Genomic DNA, 15,547 nt, shown 5'->3' with positions numbered 1-15,547 from the left:
AAGCATTAGAATGAAAAGCCCAACAATCAAACGTCCCCCTATGAGCAGGCACTGGGTGAAGGTGGAACAGAAAAACACCATCTTAACAGGAAGTACCCGCTTTAAGGAGGGGCAACTATCTGCTGCTACTTCAGCATTACTTTCCTGGACTCTACTGTCAACAGTTCTAAATTTATATGAAATTGTTGAAAAAAAAAAAAAAAAGTCCACTATCAGAATATAAATGTAGGTCTCTTTTATTGGGACACTACGTAGGATACAGCTTGAAATGCTGCTCTAAAAGTAAATATCATCAATAATGAGAGTTGTAGAAAAAGGGTCAAATGGTTAGACTATGATAAAAAATGACATTTGCTGTGCATATCAATGTGGTGCAAGATTCAAACTTAAGAGATACATTCTCCATTTTTTAGTTTTTTAATTTCCAGTGTTTAAACCTTTTTTAAAAATCCAGCTTTACCTGCCTATGAAACTACATCTTCTCAGGTATGAGAAAATGTAGCAATGTACTGAGCAGCAGGGAAAAATTAAACAGTCTGATGAATAGCTCTGAAAAGGCAAACTTGTGGTGCCTTAGAAGAAAAAAAAAGAAGAATACAGGGACCTCACCTCATTTTTGCGAAGAGTTCTGACTGCTCGCCTCTTTTTTTACAGGTGGGGATTTGGTCCAGTGAATCCCTTTTCAATCCCTGCATTGCCATTGTACGTACAAGTCACTTCAAAGTCATACAGAGTGATGACATTTGTCCTACAGTGAAGCATTTATGGTCCTGATGAAAGTTCATTCTTCCAGAATGATGACAGTAGTTACTAAAATGATTGGTGTGCTTGAAAAAAAAAAGCCCCCAAATAGATATTCTAGCCACCAGGCGTACACACAGGTTGGTAATGTTAATTATAATATTACCAAAATATTTTGGAAAACATAACAAATTTCTTTTTTTGCAAACTGTTCTAGAAACCTGTGGTGCAATGCCTTATTGACAGACTTATTTTCAGTGTTTCTGTTATCAGCCAATTGACAAACATTCTGAGGAGTAATGCAGTATTCAATATTCTTTTTCGGATGCTATGGCCTATTTCCTTGAGTTCAAATTAGTAAGTTTGGCTCGTTTGTATAATGATTTATCACAGATAGCCAAGTTCACATTACCTTTTAAGAGATCTTCATTTCTCCTGCACAGAGAAAAGTGTATAGAAGCCATGCAATACAAAACAGCTGACCTCAAAATGTTCAAAATTGTCAAAATATCTCAGGTACTGAGAATACCTTCACATCCAGTGCAGGTGACATTTGCTTCCAGCTAATGGTGCTTGAATCCAATATTACTTTATCCCCGTTTTCACAGGAAAAATACGCCTAATTTGAGTGTATCTTTTAATCATTTATTTAGCTAGTATAATTTTCTAAAAGCTCCCTGGCAGAGTTACTTTGTAGATTTGGTAGAGGAACGTGTAACACATAAGACTCTACACTGAACGTGGCAGACAGGCAAACAGAGAGCAGGTGCTGGCTCATCTTTTACAAACAGCCACTGTGACACCTAGTGGCGATTAGTTATTCTCTTCAGGTCTGCTATCACTGTGCAGCAGATACTGTATTATTTCTGATCAGACCATCAGACTGCACCAGAGATAAACTATTTGTTAAAATCATCCTCAGCAATATAACATCAGTGTGTGCACAGTGTACACTGATATTTGCAAGCTAGTATTTTTATTCATCGATACATGTCAAGTTGGATGGAGAACAGATTCATCTTGTCGTCAGTTTGGAAATGTCACTTGGACATTTGTTTAGTTATTAAAAAAACACCAAAAGGATCACTTGCAACAAATAGGTGGTCATATCTGTTTGTGTAGTTGCAAATAAAGAGGAAAGCCCCAACATCCAAATTCAACTAAAATAACTGGAAAGATTTTTTACTCCCAGATGAATTGAACAGAATGTCATTAAAAATTCACAGAATGATGCGTATGACAATGATCTTTATTTTTAAGAAGAAAGAACTGAAACACATAGAAAGTGAACATTTGTCTTCTTATATCATTGTGTGTAACTAAGTGTGAATTATGTAAAGATATACTGACTGTAGACACAGAAATGTACTCGGAACCATGTAAGTGTTGCTTAACACTTCAACAGGTGCTGACAATGTATATTTTTTAAATCTTAAGGTTAAGTTTAATATTAAAATCACAGTATTTATTTATCAGACAGCAATTATTTCATCATATAATTCACTACACTTTAAATACCAAAGATTTATTTGAAATGGTCTTTTTTCCAAAATGACCTTTCAAAGGGCTCTGTCAACACATGCCTGAAAAACAAAACAAAACAAAAATAATATGATTGAATTAATTATGACATTTATTTGTTCAAAACGTCCACTGCGTCCAAATACAATTCAATAAAGAATAATGTGAAGACGTAAAAAATAAATATACAATATATGGATTTACCCTAAAAGCACAGTGGTACGTATAATGTGTTATGTGGAACATAATAATCACAGGCTGAATTTTAATCAATATACCCCATAAGGATTTATAAAAATCTGTTTTTTTCTTAATTGCAGATTTATGTTTTGTTCTAGTAAGCCTTGATCCAAGGACAAATTCTTTCAGAATAAGACAGTACACTTTGCTATTAGGTGAAATGACTAATGACGTACACTGTTTAGCTTTAAATGCATGTATAAAAAAAATGTAAAACCAGGTGCATGAATCTATATATATATATATATATAATATATATATATTTTGTACATAGCAAAAAATAAAAAGATACATCTTTCAGGATGTGCTGAGGTATCTTTCAACGTGTTCTGCACTGTGATGAGGCAGAGATGAAAACGCCGTGTTCCTGTAGTTTTCGCACTGTGTGTAATTCAGCTCGCGTGCAGCTCTGTGGTGAAAATATTCTGTTTGGTCTGAAGACATTACCACAGACCCTCACAGTCTGCCTGATAGTCTGTCCTCACGTTCTGATTTAAACCAGTTTACCAATTCCATTATGCTAAGCCCAAACACTGGTTGGGAAATGATGAACGATTATGTGAAACACATAATCTCCCTGCTGCACCATCATTGCAATATGACAGCCAAATTTCATTCATCCTATCCAATTTCTTCCTTATTTAAGGAAAGAAAATTACTGGTCCCAGTAATCAGATATGTAGTGAGGCTGTGTGCAGGAGTTAAGCCCACTCCCATTAGGCTTTCTGCCTTCTAGCTCTGGCTGTAGTCAAATACACGAACACACACAGACACACACACACACACACAAAAAGACAGATACACATGTTCCACATGTCTGACCCTCCTCAGTTCTCACATCCCCTTTTCACCCATTTCAAGGACTATTATTTGGCCTTGATATATTCTCTACAACATCATCCGTTAGCGATGCCAGTTTGAAACACAGTGCCCCTTAAGTGGTTTAGAGAGCTGCAGACAGGCAGTTCTCTCTCTCACACACACACACATATGCACGCACACACACACATCTCCTCCTCTCTTTTCTCTCTTCTGAAAGAGGCATGTACAAATGTTCATTTTCCAAACAACATCATCATTTTAGAAATTAGGCTAAATTAGATAAGAATGCAATTTTGTCTCTTTTGCCAGTGATTATCCTTTGACAAAAATCGAATGTATTGACAAGATATTATTGGGGACCAATATTTGCTCCCCTCTGTCTGTTTCTCTTTCTGTATCTGTGCAGCCAAATCACCAGCGAGCTGCCACATTAAACACCGTGTCATTTATTGCTAATAGACTCTGGATATCATAAGCCCTCAGTGAGCGCCAGTGTCACAAACAGAGGGACGAGTGTTGAGCCTATGGGTGTTTGTTCTCCTCCACACATGTCCAATTTCGCTTTCCAATTGGGAATGCATTATAGGTGTAATTGAAAATTAGTAGTACATCTTTTTTTTTTTCTTTTTTTTGAGGGGTAATTTATCAGGCCTCATTGTTCCTGTGTGACACCTCCAGGGCCTGTTTCTAACAAGGAGCCTGGAGCACCGGGAGGCTTTCTGCTTGCCCGGGCCCCGCAGCGCTCTCTGTGCTTTGTCACTAATTGTGGCCTCCTCTCCACTGAATTGTGATTCGGCTAAAAGAGCTTGTTGGCTCGATGCAATGAAGCTGCCGGTGACGCTCTCACCATTATCAAAGATACTCTTGATCTTTTCAAAAGCAGGAAATAGATTTTTTTTTCTCCCCCCCCGTTCAATCACACAGAGGGTTGGAAGAGGAGGGGGGAGAAAAAGTAATTTGCAATGCGTCCATTAGTTCTTCATTAAAGCAAGATTAAATTGCACCTCAAATCACATCTGCCTTTTCTAGAGTAAAGGGTGACAGTTTTAGGGCCAAAACTAATTACTAGTGCCAATGAATGAGAGAGGAAAACAGGGCTGTTTTTACATGAGATAGTGTGGCCTGTCATTATATTCAGACTAATTCCACTCTGCCTGCTCTCTTAATGAGACCAGAACGTCCTCACATCTCTCTCTCTCTCCCCCTCGCTCTCTTTCTCTGTATCTGCGCTCGCTCCAAATGTATAATTTTGATAGCACTTGGAGTTTGCATTAATTAATTTTTCTGCGAGACCTGCTACAAGTGCCAAATCTGTGATGTTCTGAATTATCATTTAGAGAGAAATGGAAGACAGACAGATGCGGACGGAGAGACGGGCACAGAGGAAGACAGTTAACTGAAAACAGCGAGGAAGAATCAAAGCGAGACAAATACTAACTTTATTCATCTGCCACTGACGACATGTCAGGCTCGATCACAGAGCTGATGTTTGGTTTTGTTTTAAAATTCACACTTTGTGGAGGAGAGGGAACCTACATATGAGGAGCAAAATTACAGCCATCTAATGGTTTTGATGATTCACTGTATAGTCAAACTAAGCCCACAGGAATTCTTCCTATGCCTTATTGTAAGATTGCACTTTTTCACTGGTAATTTGTTATAGTTTGATAGCATTATATGAATAGAAATGCATCGTAGCTTCAGTGATGGGCATCGCGTCCAGTTTGACAAATTTACGATTCTGAGATTGTAAAACTGGCTGCAGGGCGAAGCAAGTTTTGCCACTTAAATAATATGAATTACAGAAAGTCCCAGTTAGTGTTGTGCTAGGCATAATCAGCTTCATTAATAGTCTTTTATGAACAGGAAGTTATGCTGAAAGCTTCCTCTGCACTCTTCATTTCTCTTAAACTGATGGAAGGAAAAAAACAAACCAAAAAACCCTCCAAATGTATCCTTTTCCCAACTCCTCAGCACCTTTTTTTCCACTCCGGCTTCCCCCCCCCTCCGCTCGGATCGACAGACGATCCTCTCCGGTGTTGGAGGTTGAGGGTGGTTAGATTAGTCTAAGAGCTGAGAGCAGTCAAGTCTCACAAACAGGATTTAGCATGTTGTCTCATAGTGGCAGCTCTGCCACTGGATCACATGGTACTGATGAGCCCCGGGGCATAACATGCTTATGGCAGATACACTGCGATTTACAGAGACAGGAGAAGTGCAGAGTACACCAACTTAACATGTGTGCATTTGTTAGCGGTGCACAAAGTTGAGATGTTGGCATCTTTAAATGAGTCAACAATGTTGTGAGGCTTTACCCCTGCGCTGTGTATAAATCTCTTAATGCACCTTACAGGCTTTTCAGAGTTGCCAGCTGATTAGCCCTCTCAAGACGATTTTTGCCATCCTTAAATTTTTTTATTTTTTTTTTACATACAGTGCATTTTTTTCCCCCTCGCGAGGTATCAAACCTCCTTTCCTTGCAAAAAAAAATATATGCACTAGCACTAATTTTTTTAAGCAGAGGAATCACCCCACTGGTTTCTGCTGAAGCGAGATTTGGCTGCAGAGACCGCGCTGGTTCCAGAAATTCAAACCTCATACCATTCCAGGCTGGGCTTATCCTAAGCTTGTTAGTATGTGTGATGCCGGGACCGATAGGGACCTCTACATTACCATAACGCTGCTGAATTAACTATGATCTTCCACTGCACCGGGAGGAAAACTGGCCCACAGAACTTTTGCAATATGCTGTGCAGGATATTATGATAACATGCAATAATAAATGTTTATAATCTACTTAGTGGAAGACCAGGGTTCAAATATGTTCCTATATTAAGCTTATTAATGCTCCCCACAGATTTTCTGTTCCACTGTCAGAATGGCTGAGTGAAATATGCACAGTTAACCAGAAATGGGAAAATAAAAGGTCCCCCTGAGTGGTGATTAATCAAAGTGGCGATTGTGCGGTGATTTGTCACACAGCCGAGAGAAATGCCATAGTTAAAATTAGGGATGCAACGATACCAATTTTTTCAAACCGATCCGATACCGATACTTAGATCTGAGTACTTGCCGATACCGAGTACAAAATCCGATACTTCTACCACACACAAGTTAAACTTAACCAGTAGTAAAGAAACGACCCCAGACAACTCTTTAACACAAACGAAACGTTTACTGAACGTAAGGGCAGAGACAAATACTGTACAACACATCCCTTTTTTAAACTCAAATGATATTCCAATTCCTTAACCAAATGAAATACACTGTATAAATGAAATAATTCCCTTTCAAATTATATTAAACAACCCAACTTATGTTATCACCTTTTGGTAAGTGACTCACTAATATACACTCCAAAACACGTTATATAACTCCACTAAACATACAATATTCACACATGGGCCCCACACACACTCACATTCACACTTATTGCAGGCCTGTTTGCTGCTCACGCTGGACGATGGAGAAAAATCCTCTTCTCCCCAGTAAGAGCACAAAAGTCTGACTTACAGTTCCGTTGCTCGGTAGGTCGCCGTTCACCAGTCCCACACTAAATCCACTCCCTGCGGACCCGATGCTGTCTCTGCTACAGCGCGTTAGCCCGTCACTGTCCAGCTCTCCGACAGTCCATAGCGGCTGCCGCCGTGGCGCAGCCAAGCAGTCCGGGCTAGCCTTTAGCCTCGACGGTCTTAGCTGGAAACACAGATTTCCACGGTGGTGCTACCGTTGAAACAAAAAGTCACTTCACCCACACTCTGTTGCGAAGCTCCCACACGGTTAGCTTTCTAGTCACACACTCTTTTGTGCAAGTTAACCTCAGTAAAACTAGCGGAGTCTCTCACTTTGGCTCAGCTAACCTCGTGCATCTCTCCATGCCGTTCTCTTCTCCTCCTCCATTGCAACAGATACACAGGTCCCGTTATATGCTACCTTCACGGGCCTCCAGAAAATTAGAACTCTGAACAATATTTTAACTCCCTTCAGAGTTACATACCATACAATAATACTTTATGATTAACATAACAGTTTGATTGCTCTAATTAATTACCTGTATTTACCTTGTGACATATTACAGGGCAAATTAAATTCAGGGTACAGTTACATCACATAACTGTGAACACCTTATGTTACCGTGGCGTTCAAGTCCATGGGAATTATGAGTATCTACTCCCAAATTCCCATCCGGGCTACATTAGTATCGGTTCATGGTATCGGTTAACTTTTACGAGTACGAGTACGCGCGCATTTTACAGTATCGGCCCCGATACCCGATACCAGTATCGGTATCGGTGCATCCCTAGTTAAAATATAACTTATGGTGCTACATTCGCAAACATTAGGTGTATCGCAAGGATTGTCTCTGAGAATTTAGGGCCTTGTGGGAGCTAATATTCTCAATTGTTTTGGATGTTTATTTGGAGAAATGAAAAATTGCTAAAAAGTTGATGTATATTTGCTAGGCAGGTTATACCTGCCGGTTCCTACTCAGCTTTGAACCCATGTGGTCAGATGATGTCCTATTCTCAGATGTCGTATGTAATCTAAAATAGAAAGCTATGGCGAATCAGGAAATAGTTCATGGTTAATGACTCTTGTTCAGAATTGATTTAGAAGTGACGTCCAGCTTAGGCCAGGCTAGCTTCTTCCCTTTCATTTCTACTTTTTGGGCTAGCTACGCTTAGATAAGTTCACATTTCAGGTTGGCATCAACTTTCCCATCCAGTTCCCAGTAAGAAAGCAAATAAACACTTAGCATAATGTCTAATTAAAAGTTCTAGGATTAGCGACGTAGCCATAGCTGCTTTAACAAGACTCTTTACCTCACAAATTAATAATCAATCCCTGCGGCAGCTCATAGCCCTCCCCTGACCCTGCTCCTTTAATCTGCTGGTGAATGTTTCTGCAGAAAATACCATAAGGCCCGTACACGTTTGAGACGCATTAGTCGATACACTCCTAAAGTATCCTTATTATACTGCTCGTCTTATTTTGATAAACAGTAATTTGATGTCATGGAGGACAGTAAGGATTGAATGGGACTTGTCTGTCTATCTGCCTCTCTGCCATTCACACCACTTCTCTCATGGGTTAAGACTCCCCTCTCTCCCTCTCGCTCCCTTTCTCTGTGTTGACACATATACATATCACACACCGGGATTAGTATGACGGTGACTGTAACAAACCTCTCTTTTGAAAAAAAAAAAAGAAAGAAAGAAAGAAAAAAGGGGGAGAAAGCGCCCTATTCTATAGTGGAGGTGCCCAGCCAGAAAATAGCATACTTAGACAACAATGGCGTGGTAAGTACCTTAGCAAGGATCAGCGCTGGCAGAGTGAAACACATTACAAAACAATGGCTGACTGCCTGCCTGCTTGGCTGCTTGGCTGGCTGTCAGGAGGAGCCGTGGAAGCTGCCATGAGCTGCCATGCTGTTATTTGTCAGGGGGGGAAAAGAGAAAAGGCGACAGAGACACACATCATCATCTCGCTCCTCATCGCCGTAAACACTGGTGTGAATGACTGGTCACAGAGAGTATAATCCCGCCTGCAGACGCGTCTCCCATGATCCCCCTCGGCAAAGTGGGCGCGTGATGTTGTTCCTCTACATGACAACAGCACAGGATGCTGAGGTGACAGGAAGGGTGATTGAAGAGGGATCAGTTTAAAATGCGCTTTGATCTGAAGTTTCATGTTTGTTTTTTCATTTTTTACATTTTGATTTGATTGATTTACAAAGTGTTTGGGGGAACATGAAACTGAAACATGAAGTTTGATGCTTAAAAATACAAAATTAAAGAATAATTTGATCATCAATTCTCTGTTTCCTGCATCATGAATGTTTGGTAAGCTTAATGATTGGGCAGAATCTGTCAATCTGAACATGTTGACTCATTGACAAAGCCCTCATTGCATCTGAAGGGTAGCACGTTAAATTTAGATAAACTAGAAATAGCTCTAGATGTGGTGCAAAAAAACCAAAAAAACCAAAGAAAAAAAAGATCAATAATGCAAACAGATGAAGAAAGACCAATCCTAATTTTAAATAAATGACAAATAATCCTGCTGCTGAATTATGCTTAAAGCACTCTGAGAATATCCAGCAATTATTAAGCTTCATATCATGCGTTCAAAATTACACATTTACATTCCAATATTTTGATAGGATCTAAATCAGGAAGTCAAATATATTCCAGTTTTATTATTGGCTCAATAATGACTTGAGATTGTTTAATGCCAGTTAAAAGTGGAAAGGGGGCTTCTGTTTAAAAAAAAAGAAGGCAGGGGGGAGGAGCGTTACTAATGATATAAGAGTGAATGTTGGAGCATCTCCTGGAAATCTGGCAGAAATCCTAATGTCGCTCCTGTCCCTCTTTTAATGCAAACCAAATGAGCCTGCACTGTAATAAGAAGCTTCCCAGAATTAGTTTCCGTTTGCAGAAAATTGCAAGAAAAAAAAGCTCCCTAGTACCTTTATCTATGAATTTCACTCCAGCATAAGCAAAAAAAAAAGAAAAAAAAAGGAGGGGGGCAGACCCTCCTCTGACATTATTTGGATGACGTGCCATCAGTGGAAGCAGCAAGAAATAACATTGTGCAAATTCTATGCATGTTAATGATAAATAGGAATCCACCTGCTCACAGATAAAATGAGTTTAATTTCCCCCCCTCCTCCCCTCCACTCGTGCCCATGTGCCTGCCTGGCCTCTTAGAAATTACTTATGCACAGCTATTATTAAAATAGGGCCAGAGCAAATGAGAAAGAAGCGCTATCTCTGGAGAGTCTGGCTGGGTTTTAGACTGCCGCTGCTGGTAGCTGCTGCCGCCAGGACTCCCTGCTTCACACAGTCAGCGATTCTTCCACACGCACACACATGTGCAAACACAGGAGCCCGAGCAGATGCACCTCACCTCCTCTCAGCTCTTGTGGCAAGCTCTGACCCTGTATTTACTAAATTAACCCAAATCCCCATTTTTATTTTTTTGAGTCGGGAGTTTTTCAGTGTAATGGAATTTTGCAAGCTTTGTGAGAACATCTATTTTCACAAGTGTCTGTCTGCGTGCATGCTAATATGCACTTGTAAACCGACGGGAGAGTTTGTGTGTGTGTGTGTTAGAGCGTACATTTGTACTCTTGGGCTTGCACGCCTGTTTTTGTATCCGAATGTAATTTTGTTGTTGGAAGGAAATTTCCTTTGGGTGCACAATGTGCTCGTCTCTGCATCTTCAGAGTAACTGAGGCTATAACAATAGAATGCTGAAGACTTAGAAAATATCAGCCATAAGTGGTGACTCAAATATTTATGTATGCATGGAGGAATACAGACGGAAAGATGACAATTGGGAAAGGCAAGAGGGAACAGAAGCAAAGTGTAAGAAAAATCTTCTATTAAAAAAGGAAAAAAGAGGTCATGGCGGAAGTATTTTTGTTCAAAGGTTGCTGTATGCTCTCTGTCACCTCTGCTCCATTAGCAAATCAACAGATTCCTCTCATCTCTCACTTTGGCCTTGAACACTTCCAGAACATTCATCCTTTTCATCCAGATGAGTTGAAGGATGTTCTGATGACTGGCTGCACAGCCTCTCTCTACACTGAACCCTTTGCCTTCTTTGTGGCTGTGATTCAATAATGAGCTAGAGGGTGAAAAAAGAAAAGAAAAACAACACACAAACTCATTAGATGAAAAAAAATCCAAATTGGAAGTGAACTGAACATTTGAAGGTTGCATCCTAACACTGTTTGACACCAGAGCTGCCAAAACTGGATAACAAGAAGAATGTAATAAGCTTTGTGCATTTTATATTTTAAAAAAAAAGAAGTTTGTACTGTATGTACAGAGCAAAAATAGTTTAACATTAATATCTCTGCCAAACTGTTTAGGAGGAAAAAAAATAAACAATGTGCCATTAGGGACAACTTGAAAGATACACAGAATAATGATGCGCTAACATGTTTGCATTTTGTCTTGAGGCTTCCTGCTGTGTGTATGCGCTTTCTAATGACTGCTCGCTGTGAGGGAAAACAGCCCCTTGGGGACGTTAAGACTCTAATAAATGAGGTTCACTCTCCACTTCATGCACTCTCAGGGCAGCAATTATGTCAAAACAGTGTTTATGGTTGTAACAGTAAAGAATTTTTCTGCCCTCTGTAGACGGGCCCTTTGGTTCTTGACAGGATTTCTGAAGTTGAAATTACTGTGTGGTTCTGTCACTTTATAATGCGCTAACCTATAGTTTGCAAATGCTATGGTTATTATTGTCAGTGTGAGCACAGAAAGTAAAAGCCTGAATGCACGTGATTGTGTTGACACACTTGAGCATGTGATGTCTGCAACACGTTATTTAAGAATATAAATAATGTTCTTATAATGTAATTATCGTGTGCAGTGTTGTGCTAAGGGCTGTATTTTGCTCTACAGCAAGCAAAAGCATCACAGCTGGATCAAATTTGTGGAAAGTCTTTCTTTTGACCGCAAACACTAAATATATGTTTTTAAGGAGGGCGAGGGTGGAGAGAGTAGTAGGATGGGGGAAGGTGAAGGGTCACACCACCTCTTGGAAATAATATTAAAGGGTTTAAAAATTCAAATTTGGGATGTACACCAAGATTTTTCCCCATCTTACATCGCACTAAAGTGCTGACAGCTAGATTAAGCTGCTTTTTCTACAGCTGTAATCTACTGTAAAAAACAAAATGTTGCAGTGCTGTAAAGAATACACTACACAATATTATTCTTAGCTCTTGGTTATACTGTTATCTCCAAGATATAACTGCATGTCCTTGCTCCTGCTCGCTTTCTTGACTTTCCTCTATTCTTTGAATGGCACTTTTAAAACATATTCGCAATTTTTTATAAATTTCCCTACAGATGAACAGCAGCTCTGTGCCTTATAAATACATGGATCACAATGGCTAGCTAAAACCCTAACACAGTTCTGGATTACACAAACGCTGAGAGATATAAAAACAACTTTGCAGTCACAATAATTACGGTTAAACACCATAAAAACACAAGTGTCTTCTTGTTAATATAACGTGTTCAAGTGCATTAATGCAAAAACGGCACAAACTGTGCAAAAATTTCCTGCAAGTTGACAAAATATAACCAAGTGTTCGCTTAGTATGGCAACACTGTACGGCACATTCTTTTCTTAATCATGTTTTAGTTCCTTGAGATGTTTAACTCTATGTGAAAAAAAGTTGATTTGAAATTTATATTAATTGAATGTATTACATACACTACAGGTGAAAAACAATAAGAATGATAAATAGCAAAGAAGCTGGATTCAAGTGGACAAAAAAGGCACAAAAACAAATAAACAAACAAACAATCAAACATATGTATATTAAAGTCTGTAATGGGCCAATGTGTGGCCACTATTTGTCTTGTCGTCTGGTTATGATGTGTATGTACAAATAATGTAATATGTTCTATATGAAAAGTCATATGGGGAACTTCATTGGATTGTCACACGATTCAAGAAGTGAACTTTAAACTCTTTTATACTTAAAAATAATATAATAACAATTTAGCCAAGCAGAACATACGTCTGTTTTTGCACCAATACGATCAAAAATAAAGAGGTTTATGCTTTTTCTTCATATTTTTTAAAGATAACTTAAGAGTTTTGTATCTTAATAGTTATTTTGTAATACCTTGGTTACACTTTAACAGACCTGGACTTGATGAAATACTCTTTAACCTCTTCCCTACAAGAGTTTCCATTTAAATTGCATATATTTCCATATGTAAATGAAAGACAATATGGTTGGTTTGCTTACTTTGTATTTTTATGCATATCTGTGAAGCACTTTGAATCATAAAGTCATATATTATGTGCCTCTGAAAGACATTTTGTTTGATTTTAGATCACTGATTACTTAAAAAGGGATTACATTTATCATGTCCGCTGGCTATTTTGTCTTAGGCAGCAATAACTCAAGAGCTAGACAGTCCCAACTTGATGTATTTCACATAATGTTTTCGGAGAATCCCAAGTAAAGGACTGCCCCCTTTCACTACTTCTTTGATAGTAAAACACATCTTTTCTCCAAGATTCCACGAGATATTGTCACTAACAGGAGAAACAAGTCCTCATCATCAGTCACATTCAAACACTCTTCCGTCACTGGGGAGCCGTGAGAAAGATTTTCAGTGGTGGTCTTTGATTTCCATGCAGTCCTCTAACGACCCTTATTTGTATTTTCTTTAAGGACCCTCCATGTTAGGAGGCTGCAGGGCACTGGTGTACTCTGCCACTGTGGCTCCTGTAAAAGTTAAAACTGCAGATAAATACAGTGCTTGGAGGACATTAGAAGTGTCGTACAAGGGTCCACTTTCCTTGATTAGCTGATAGCCCAAACCCCCTAAAGACCAGCGTTGAATGGCCCCAGAAATTATTTTACAAATGTGTCTTCCAGCAGAAGAAGTTTGAGTCCCTGTGGAGTATTGTGACAGCACTGAGACGAGGGCCAGTGACAGCAGCGGGGTGAGAGTGTGATTGAATGGCAGCGGAGGACTATACATCTTTAAATTCCTCATTATCCACTAACACACAGGCACCACGTCTGCTCCTATTCCATTACTTACTCCTCTGTATTGTCATGCTCCGAGAATTCAATGTAGTACCTTTTATTGTAGAAAATGAAAAATGTCATTTTCCTCTTCTCCCTCTCTCTGTCTCCCCCTCTCCTAACACTAATTTAAAATGTCTCATCTCCCTCCGCGTGTTCAACAGTCTGATTGCCTCAGTGCTGAAGAAAGAGGCCTAAGAGGAGGAATCCCCTCTTTGTGAAAAGGAGTCCAGGTGGGAGCAGAGCAGGAGGAAGAGGAGGAGGAGAACGGGGAGTGGGATGATTCATGAAGGAGAGAAATCTGCAGCTTCATCAGAGTCGGTCAAGCAGGACAGCTGCTGCCGTTGACCTCACGAACTAGTGAGAGACCCGCACCTTCAAGGACTAAAGGTCTTCTTTTTCTTTTCCCTCTAGCAGCCTTCCTCCCTTTCCCCCTCCCTCTGCTATTCTTTTTCTTTCACACTTTTTCTCTTATTGCAACACTGCAGGCTCAGGACATGACCTGGAGAAACAAAGTCCTTCAGGTCTGCAAAAGGAAAGAAGAAAAAGTACAGTGATGTGGTGTCTCTGGGCCTGAAACACAGCAGACCACCATGTGTTTGTCTCACAGAATCAGCTGTGAATCTGTTCCCTTTACTGATGGCTGACGGACGATGGAGTTGGATGGATGGAAAGTACATTTCCCAAACAGAGCACCAGATAATACATTATTGAGACATTTTATTGCTAAATGCCTGAACTGAACCATTCTGTGGCTTCACAAAGACCAAATTTTCACTCTTTTTTAGCCTTAGATAACAATAAAATAAAAGTTTTCTTTTAAAAAGAAATCTATGTATTTACCTATTTAATGCGAGTGTTCTTAAAAATGGGTCACAATTCATAAAAATCAAATTAAGTAGAGAGGAACAATTCAAATAAATAGAAAACTTCAACTGAAATATGTCTTAAAGACTTGGATATTTTGTGGTATTCATGAATGTCAGTCAAAACATGTATGTTTGGTCATTTTTTTAAACAAGTGAAACATTGTTTATAAAGTGCAAATGTCTGTTTCAGGTTTGCTCACATCAAGAGACAAAAATCACATTTGTCCTACTTGAAATGCCATTCTTGACTCAAACAAAGCCAGGCATTTCCAGCGGTATGGATGGAGAGCACAGCGGCCTGCTGTGCTCTGCTCACTTTCCAAAAATTCGACCTCTGGTGTGGACAAACACGGTGTTCCACTGCCCTCCAGTGGAAACATGCAGAACTGCAGTTAAACAGTTTAATCTTTAAAGTATGAATAAAGAACTTTTTTTTCTATTCAAAATGTAAATCTAATGACTAACCATAAAGACGATATCCCCGTACTCTTAATGACTTCTGACACCTTAGTATATACCATTAATGACATAATCAGACCATTAAAATAGTTTCTGGGCTTATCCGAGGGTAGCTGCGGAGGCAGAGACCACCCTCACTAACTTCTGATGCACACACAGTCTTTACTCCAAGTAGGCTTTAAGAGGTAAATAGTAAAAAAAAAAAAACATGTCCTCTTTTAAAAGATAGTGACGTTCCAGGAGGAATCGGTGGGTTGGTGCCTTCTTTAAGTATTTTTATTAAAAACTGAGATTATAATTGAAAGTAATCTCATGTGCATTT

General features: G+C 39.3%; 1 protein-coding gene across 1 annotated transcript in view; it reads right to left on the bottom strand.

Moving 5' to 3' along the window:
- Positions 1 to 10,610: 10,610 nt before the first annotated feature.
- The window catches only part of ttc14 (tetratricopeptide repeat domain 14), a 35,549-nt gene continuing 30,612 nt past the window's right edge, over positions 10,611 to 15,547 (bottom strand). The window contains exon 11 of the mRNA XM_039600743.1: positions 10,611 to 10,956. Coding sequence (XP_039456677.1) covers positions 10,813 to 10,956 — 144 coding nt within the window. The 3' untranslated portion in view covers positions 10,611 to 10,812. The remainder of the gene's footprint in view (positions 10,957 to 15,547) is intronic.

The sequence above is a fragment of the Oreochromis aureus genome, linkage group 17 (genome assembly GCF_013358895.1).
Source record: "Oreochromis aureus strain Israel breed Guangdong linkage group 17, ZZ_aureus, whole genome shotgun sequence".
In the NCBI taxonomy this organism is placed as follows: Eukaryota; Metazoa; Chordata; class Actinopteri; order Cichliformes; family Cichlidae; genus Oreochromis; species Oreochromis aureus.
Note: the sequence above shows the minus strand (reverse complement) of the source record. Positions and strands in the feature narration are given on the sequence as shown.